Genomic DNA, 9508 nt, shown 5'->3' on the forward strand with positions numbered 1-9508 from the left:
AGTTTATTATTATGCTCTACAAGCCTGCATTTATTTGATCAAAAATACAGAAAAAAACAGGAATATTCAGCAAGGATGTGTTAAATATATAAAAAGTGATAGTGAAGACTTTTTTAAAACAACTTTTTAATAATCAAAAATCCTGAAAAAAGTATCACAGGTTATAAAATAAATATTAAAGGAGAAGTTCACTTTTAAAATGAAAATTCTGTCATCATATAGCCTACTCACCCTCATGTTGTTTCAAACCTGTATAAATTTCTTTCTTCTGCTGAACACAAAGGAAGATATTTAGAAGAATGTCAGTAACCAGACAGTTTTTGGGTCCCATTGACTTCCATAGTATATATTTTTTTCAACACTATCTCACGACCAATTCGTACGAATTCGTACGAATGATAAAAAGATGGCTAACTCGTACGAATTCGTACGACCTCACTCGTACGAATTTGTACGATTTGTCTAAACCCACGTGATGGGTAGGTTTAGGGGCGGGGTCAGGGAATTGGGCAATTCGTAAAATATGTACGATTTTGCAAAAATCGTACGAATTCGTACGAGTGAGGTCGTATGAATTCGTACGAATTAGCCACCTCGTAGAATTTGTACGTTTTCCCGTGAGATCAGGTTCATTTTTTTCCTACTATGGAAGTCAATGGGACCCAAAAACTGTCTGGTTACTGACATTCTTCTAAATATCTTCCTTTGTGTTCAGCAGAAGAAAGAAATTCATACAGGTTTGAAACAACATGAGGGTGAGTATATGATGACAGAATTTTCATTTTAAAAGTGAACTTCTCCTTTAAGCACCATTTCTAACATTTGATAATAAATCAGAATATTATAAAGTTTTCTGAAGGATCACGTGACACTAAATTCAGCTTTGCATCACAGAAATATAAAGTATAGTAAAATAGAAAACCATTATTTTAAATTTTAATAATATTTCACTATATAATTTTTCTGTATTTTTGATCAAATAAATCCAGGCTTGATGAGCATAAGAGACTTTTTTCAAAAACATTAAAAATAGTAATGTGTCCAAACTTATGTACTGTGTAAGTAAAAATATACTGATTTTAAAATTAAATGTTGTATAAATAAAAAGGTTAGGAATCATATTTGTTTCAAGTGTTTTTTTATTGGGGGTGGGGGGCCTCCAACATGAATTTTGCCTAGGGCCTCCTAATGTCTAGAACCGGCCCTGTACAGGATATCTGCAGGGTTATTATACATCATTCTTAAGGCTTTTAAGACCTTTTTAAGATAGAAAATGACTGTAAAAACAATGATTTAAACAGTTCAAATAATACAAGTTTTGACAAAAGTGAGTTTTATTAAAAATATATGTATTCATTTCAACTGTTAAACCATTTTTGAAGAAAAGGGACGAGTAAAAATTATAAATGATTATGCATATTAATATAATATTCTAGATATCTTATTCTACATTTTTAATAGCAACATGCTTTTCCAACAAAATTTAGTTCATGTTTAATTCAAGCACTTTTAAGGACCCACAGACTTCCCAGAACCCTCTGGTATGGAAGGCCACCAGGGCCAAAACTAACGTTTTAACATTTTAAGATGTTAGTTTCACACATTTGGCCTGTTTGGCCTTCCATAATCTGATACCATCATCACATATTGTAGCTCCTCAGTAGGCCACTTTTTGCAGTGTGTCTGTGTAATACAAATATCCACAAGCTAGAGTCTCTTTCCCACTGGAATCTCCTGTTAAACTGTAGTTTTAGCGCTCAAAGGCAGCAGGAATCACTGTGAACGTGAACACAGTCTAGGCGGATTATCAGCGCTCTTTAATTAATGCAATGAAGCTTTCCTCTCCCCACACGCCTGCTTATCTGCGGCTGTCAGAGCCAAACTATACATCAATTAATTACCTCGATCTGCTTACTTCAGAACGCCAGTCTGAACTGAAGGATGAGTCCGCATCAGCAGAACGTCATCTCGCGCCGATTAGCATTTCGCACATGCTTCACAATATGACATGTGTTATGGAAATTACTAAAGTAGTGGGCCGTTCCCTCCATTACGCATTTATGAAGATGAAAATCATAATATCCAGCACAATTAAGCAAAGATAAGAAGGGATTATTTTATTACATTTATTTAGGATAAAATATATGTTGTCCTGACGTAATGTCTTGCATGATAAGCTGGCAATCTTTAAAGATTTTTTATCTAAATGTTTCAAGAATACATTTTAACTGATCAATTTATAGGTTATTCTCTTTTGCAAGGTTGTCCTTACATACACAGTACGACCTGAAAAGCTATCCAAACAGGTATAATGTATAAATATGATAAAAGACTCCAATATTCAATAAATAGTTACATTTATTCATGTTAAAAATCTGAATAAACAAATGATTTTCAGTCTGAGGATTATGTTTGATGATATGATGTGGAAATTACTAGAGAGACGTTCCCTTGATTAAGCATTTATAAAGATGAGGATCACAATTAAGCAAAAATAAGGAGGGAATTTGAGATTTTAGTACATTTATTCAGGTTAAAATAGATGTTGTCCAGACGTAATGTCTTGCATGACAAGCTGGCGATCTTTAAAGTAATATTTTAGATTTTTTTGTTCTCTCTTAACGTTTAAAGAAAATGTTTTAACTGATCGATTTATAGGTTATTCTCAATAAATCAACCTTTTGCAAGGAAGTCCTTACATATACAGTAAGACCTGAAAAACGCTATACAAAAAAATACAAGCGATATATAAATATGATATATATCAATATGATAAAAGACTCAAATATTCAATAAATAGTGTGACATTTATTCAAATTAAAACTGATTGTCAGTCTGAGGATTGTGTTTGTATCAGATGTTGAGAACGATCATACAGCCGGAAGCTCCATCTTGCTCATTACGATTAGAACGATTCCCGCCACAAATCCCAGAAATCCCACAAGAATCCCGACCACAAGCACTGCGGTCTCGACCTCCGGAGAGTCTTCCGGCTCCTCCACCTCTGCGCAACACAAACACCAGCACAAACATCAGCACAACACATCAGACACAATATTTCATATATACTATATCTTTATACATAGATATACAATGCATATCCGAAAACAACATCATGCATTCTAGTATTCGTTTGCTAGTGTGAAATTGTGCATTATTGTGCATCTATAAAATATATTTTTTAACATATATTGAATTAATATTCAATAACAAATAAATAGTAAAACTCTTCATTAACCATCATGTAAATATAAAAGGCAGCAAGTGAACATTTGTACCCTCCATTTAGGTCATAATTTTCTGTTTGTTAAATAAACAACAACAATAAATGTAAGTTAATTAATTCACTAACATTAACAAATGTATTGCTTATTGTTAGTTACAGTATTTATTTAATCTTTGAAAATATTTGTTGATAAAAAATACAGCTGTTTATTGTTAGTTCATGTCAGCTCAGGTCTAATAAATATTATTAACAGATTAACTTGATTTTAATAATGTATTAGTAAGTGTTTTCTTTTATTGTTAGTTCATGTTAACAAATGAAACCTTATTGTAAAATGTTACCAAACATTATAATTAATGTTTTGGCATGTTTTTAGTTCTTGTTGATGAACTGATGGGATTTTTTGACTTGATTCTATTTTTTTTTTCTGCTCAGAAATATGAAAACATTCACACAAACATTCTTTGTGGTTCGGGAATCTTTACCAAATGTCTGATAGTGTCACAAAGGAGATTTAATCATTCATTCAAGAGAATCGTTCGAAAATGCTGATTCATCCAGTAATGAAACAAATTACGTCTTTATGAGTGAGTCATTGAATCATTCATTCAAGAGAATCATTCAAAAACGCAGATTCATCCAGTAATGAAACAAGTGAAGTTAACTCTTTATGAGTGAGTCATTGAATCATTCATTCAAAAGAATCATTCAAAAACGCTGATTCATCCAGTAATGAAACAAGTGAAATCTTTATGAGTGAGTCATTGAATCATTCATTCAAGAGAATCATTCAAAAACGCAGATTCATCCAGTAATGAAACAAGTGAAGTTAACTCTTTATGAGTGAGTCAATGAGTCATTCATTCAAGAAAATCATTCAAAAATGCTGATTCATCCAGTAATGAAACAAGTGAAATCTTTATGAGTCAATGAGTCATTCATCCAAGAGAATCATTCAAAAACGCTGATTCATCCAGTAATGAAACAAGTGAAATCTTTATGAGTGAGTCATTGAATCATTCATTCAAGAGAATCGTTCAAAAACACTGATTAATCCAGTAATGAAACAAGTGAAGTCTTAATGAGTGAGCCACTGAATCATTAATTCAAGACAATCATTCAAAAACGCAGATTCATCCAGTATTGAAACAAGTGAAGTTAACTCTTTATGAGTGAATCAATGAGTCATTCATTCAAGAAAATCATTCAAAAATGCTGATTCATCCAGTAATGAAACAAGTTCAGTGTTTATGAGTGAGTCATTGAATCATTCATTCGAGAAGAAGAGGAGGGTCAGCTCACCCCAGAAGCGTGTGAGCTCCTCCTGCAGTCCTCGGTGTCGTACGCTGCAGCTGTAAACGTCTCCGCGCTCAGGACTGAAGCTCAGGTAGGAGAACACACGGAAGCTGAAGTCCCGGTCGGAGTAATACTGCGTCTCGCTGACGTCCCACTCGCTCACTGGCTCTCCGTTCCTCCTCCACGAGATGTTCACGGGCGGCGGGTGGAAGTTTGACACCGAACAGATGAGAGTGTTTTCAACCCCGAGCTTCACGTCGCTCTCGGTGTACAACAGTGTGTTCGGAGGAACTGTGAGATCAGATAACATACAGTATGACTATCTGTGTGTGTGAGCATCACTGGCTCAGAGAATGCAAGCCGTTTGAACATTTAGGGCCCTATTTTAACGATCTAAGCGTAGGGCGTAAAGCGTCAGGTGACAGTCTAAGTTATGTATTTCAGAAATATACATATACATAGCTGCCAACTTTTGAGTTTAGCTCGGAGTGAGATTTATGGGGATGGGGGGGGGGGGGGTATTGTCATAAGTGTATTGTGATTGTCAAAACATTTTAGTAACTAAACTGAATTTTATTAGGTTTAGTGACAACATGTTACAATGTTTACATGGTACAATGTCTGGTAAGCTACGTTTATTCATTTTTGCTTGACAAATTTCACGATTTCAATTAAATTAAATTGTGATTTGATTTAATATTGACTCATTTGGATAAATATTAGGTACACAAGAAAAAACCTCACCTAATGCTGTAAACATACAGAGAGCCCTATCAGCTGGCAGTATTATTTAAGGTTAAAAATAGACTAACTCAAATTAAATATAATGCGTTTTTTTATTATTATAACAACTTTAGTAAAAGTAAAATAAAATGTCAAGTAAAAATATAATAAATATGTAATATAGTACACATATTTAGCAAAATACTCTCTATAGCTCTATTTTTCTAGCCAACTAGCTGCTAGCCCATATTATGCTCATTAAATGGCTTTCCTGAGGTAAATGTGACAGAATTGTTCTCCAACTGTTTAATTGACCCCTTTCCGCGGATGAAAAACACTGATTGATCGATATCATGTATGAGGAATATACGTTTCGGTGAGTTGTACTGTATCTTTCAACAGTGTTCGTGTTTATTTACTATTAGCTTGTAGAGATGATCTGTTCACGTGCCGCTAGCGATCTCTCATGTCACATTTACAAGCGCCAAAACGGTATTTATTGTTTGAATTTCGTAATAAAAATTGACAGAATCTGAGAGCTGAGATTTTTCTATCATAAGTAACGTTAACTGCTCTGTCTAGTCTGTCGGTCTCCGTGTCCTCTTTGCTTCGCGATTTCTCTGTGCGTGAGAAAATGGATGTGTGGCGCGAGAGCGTGTGAGAAGTGTCAATCGCGTGAGTCTCACGGTGAATGCGTGAGTGTTGGCATCTCATCACAGTTAGCTAAAAATTTATTAATTTGAACAATGTAATAATTTGAGGCAGAAATGTATCATTACTGAACTGTTTTATATTTCTTAATCAAGCTTGAATGCCTTAAAGGCATTTTCACCCCAAAATCTAAATAAACTCTTAAAGAAAATGAGACCTGACTATTATTGCATGACAAGCATATTTTGCCCTCTCAAATTATCATTACTTTAAAGCAAAAATATATTTAAAGGGATACTTCAGGATTTAGCATTAAGCTTTGTATTAGTAGAAAACCCATGGGCGTCGGAACCATTGTAGGCTATATGGGTGGGACAAGACCCACCCACTTTTTAAGACCAATGATATTGGACCCGCTTACTTTTACATTCAGCGCATAGCTGTTCGCTTTTCAGAGCGTCGTCAGTCAAATCCATTCCACTTGAGGAATGCCCTAATGAATTAAACTCCATTTCCGCTGAAATAGCTACATTATATTTCTCAACGAGCAACTGACGAAAAAAACGCCCGTTGTACTCTTCCAGTCAAATATTGCGTTGCAAACATCAATAACAGCTTTAAGTTGTCAATGCTGGCAAATTACCATGGTATCAGCAGGTTATTCCACGGATAGCTGTGCATGTAATGCACGAAGTGGATGCGAGTTTAGTTTACTTGTTTAATTAAAAGGCATCAGAATACATGAAATGGTGTAAGTAAAATTTTTCTGGGGGAGGACCCACCCACTTTTTTTTTGCTTCCGGCGCCCATGAGAAAACCTGTAGTATTTTCGAATTACCATGCTTCCCTCCCTCATGTCCCCCTGAGACGAGAGATTTATGCATTTTTTGTCTGGAAAAAATCCTCCGATGACGCAAAAATCGTCATTTTGAGTCATCTGAGGATTTTTTGGCCAGAGGCGAGAGACTACAGCCAGTAGGAGGAGATGTCCCGCATGTGTTCAACCCGCCCAGTGGGCGCCCATAGAGGGATCTCACTCACAGAATGTACACAGTGTCAGCCGTCTTTCTTTGGAAGCTAAGCTAGCAGGCTCTTGTTCTGAGTAGTAGGGGTTACCATCGTCCAAAATGTCCGGGATTCGGTGTTTGCTTTCTGCAGTCGCCATTCATTTACATGCACACCTTTTGTTTCAATCTTACTGAATTCATTCCGATTGGTGAATCTGAATGTAAGTGATCGGTTGATGTGCGTTTTAACATTGCTAAGAAAATTCCCGCTCCTCCGTGAGAGATACGAGATCGGTGCGTCTCAGTAATCACTCCACCGGCCTCGCGCCGTTCTCCCGCGGCCCTCAGCCTCGTCCTGCTCGCCACAGTAAACATGATGAATGGCGACTGTAGAACGCAAAAGCCGAATCCCGGACATTTTGGGCGATCTCAAAATCCGGGGCAAACTCGTCACAGAGACTCACTAGTAGCCTAGCCTTGTTGTTTTCAACTGCGCTCTCTTACCGGTAGGCGTGGCTTGGGAGAAGCCTCCTAGGGCAGCGAAGCAAGTGCATTCTGGGAGTTGTTGTCTTTCATCCACATAAGCCAAAAATACATTTTCTGGCTTTTCTCAGTCTAGAAAGCTCCAAATTCAAAAATAATTTCACATTTCTTCCACATAAATGACCCATTTTAAATACACATTCATCTCTCCAGAGGTGAAGTATCCCTTTAAGTAACTAGCGTTACTTATTTGAAAAAGTAACTTGAAAGTTTGGATATTTTGTTGTAAATTGTAATGCGTTACTTGAAAAAGTAATCTGATTACGTAACTCAAGTTACTTGTAACGAGTTACACACACACAACACTGATTACCGATGGATTGAGGAGGGTTGTTTTCTCCAGCAACACAGCGAGGGATGTTGTAGAAGCAGGTGCCGATGGACAAGTGCGCTTCAGACGGTAAACTACGGTTGAGTCTCCAGTCCGACGCGAACTCCGGTAAACGCTGTCTCGCTGTGAAGTGTGCGGGATCCACGTGCCAGAGCTCCTGTCCATCAAACTCCAGCTCAAACCCAGCATCCATCAGCTCGATGTGGCAGTAGGTCAGCTGACGCATTAAATGCTCATCGCCTGAGGGAGGAAGACCTTCCGTTCATCATATACACCACCAGTCAAAGGTTTGGGATCGGTAAGATTTTTAATGTTTTTAAAAGAAGTCTCTTCTGCTCACCAAGGCTGCATTTATTGGATTAAAAATACAATAAAAACAGTAATATTGTGAAATATTATAATAATTTTAAATTGCTGTTTTCTATGTGATTATATAGTAAAGTGTAATTTATTCCTGTGATCAAAGCTGAATTTTCAGCATCATTACTCCAGTCTTCAGTGTCACATGATCCTTCACAAATCATTCTGATATGACGCTCAAAAACATTTATGATTATTATCAATGTTGAAACAGGTATTTTACATTTTGTATTTTGGGATTCTTTGATGAATAGAAAGTTGAAAAGAACAGCATTTATCTGACATAGAAAGCTTTTTGTAATGTTATACACTACCAGTCAAAAGTTTGGGGTCAGTAAGAATTTTTATTTTATATTTGGGGGAAATACAAGAAATTAATACTTTTATTCATCAAGGATTAATTAAATTGATCAAAAGTGACAGTAAATACATTTATAATGTAACAAAAGATTCTATTTCAAATAAATGCTGTTCTTTTGAACTTTCTATTCATCAAAGAATTCTGAAAAAAAAAATGTTTTAATTGTCATAATATAAAAAATTAAAAAATTAAAAAAGTTTTGTTGTTGTTGTATTTTTTATCAAATAAATGCAGCCTTGATGAGCAGAAGAGACTTCTTTTTTTAAAACATTAAAAATAGTACCAATCCAAAACTTTTGAACAGTGTCTAAACACGGGATAATAAACAACAGGAACAAACTCAAATGTTCATTTATCAAGAAAATAAAGTCATTACCTTTAGCTCTTGAGAAACTCCAGAAGACTGCAAACGTGCAGAAGAGAAAGAACATCCGCAGCATTTGGAGGTCGAGAGCCGAATGCCACAGACAGGAGTTTACTGGAAACATTTACTTCCTCCATTCTTCACAATACTGGTTCCTCGTGCCGGAGAGAAACTAGGCCACTGAATTCCACATGCCAGGTTTCAGTTCTTTTGTGACGCATGAAACCATTGTTTTTATTCTGTGACAGCCATTGTGCATCGAGCTTATGATATTAGAAACGGTTCCAGGTCATTTATGACTGGCTAAATGATTGACTGGTAGAGAACTGGTTAATAAAATAAAATTAAGGCACATTCACACCAAGGAGGATAATGATATAGCTCGAAAAATCGCTCTTAATGTAAAGGAATATAACCATAAATATGAGCGACACAGAAAAAAAAGATATAATTGGAATCACTTTCAGAACTTTTTTTTTCTTCCATTTTCCAGGTGGTGAACGATAAAAACTTTGACAGCCAATCAGAATCCACCCTGCTCTAAGGAGCTCGCGCATTAAAGCAGCAGACGACAGATGGATGGAACGATACCGTCCGCTAGTGTGCACGCTAATATAGTTATCGGTTTTATTATCGGCTCGTTCCC

General features: G+C 36.0%; 1 protein-coding gene across 1 annotated transcript; it reads right to left on the reverse strand.

Moving 5' to 3' along the window:
• Positions 1-2450: 2450 nt before the first annotated feature.
• Positions 2451-9019, reverse strand: LOC309483998 (RLA class II histocompatibility antigen, DP alpha-1 chain-like). The gene is made up of 4 exons (XM_082150135.1): positions 8875-9019; positions 7760-8017; positions 4529-4813; positions 2451-3004 (listed from the first exon to the last, which is right to left on the reverse strand). The coding sequence occupies exons 1-4, from the start codon at positions 8984-8986 to the stop codon at positions 2871-2873; spliced, it is 789 nt and encodes a 262-aa protein (XP_082006261.1). The 5' UTR covers positions 8987-9019; the 3' UTR covers positions 2451-2870.
• Between the last annotated feature and the right edge of the window lie 489 nt (positions 9020-9508).

Source organism: Leuciscus leuciscus, assembly GCF_965113295.1.
Source record: "Leuciscus leuciscus genome assembly, chromosome: 20".
NCBI classification, from domain to species: domain Eukaryota; kingdom Metazoa; phylum Chordata; class Actinopteri; order Cypriniformes; family Leuciscidae; genus Leuciscus; species Leuciscus leuciscus.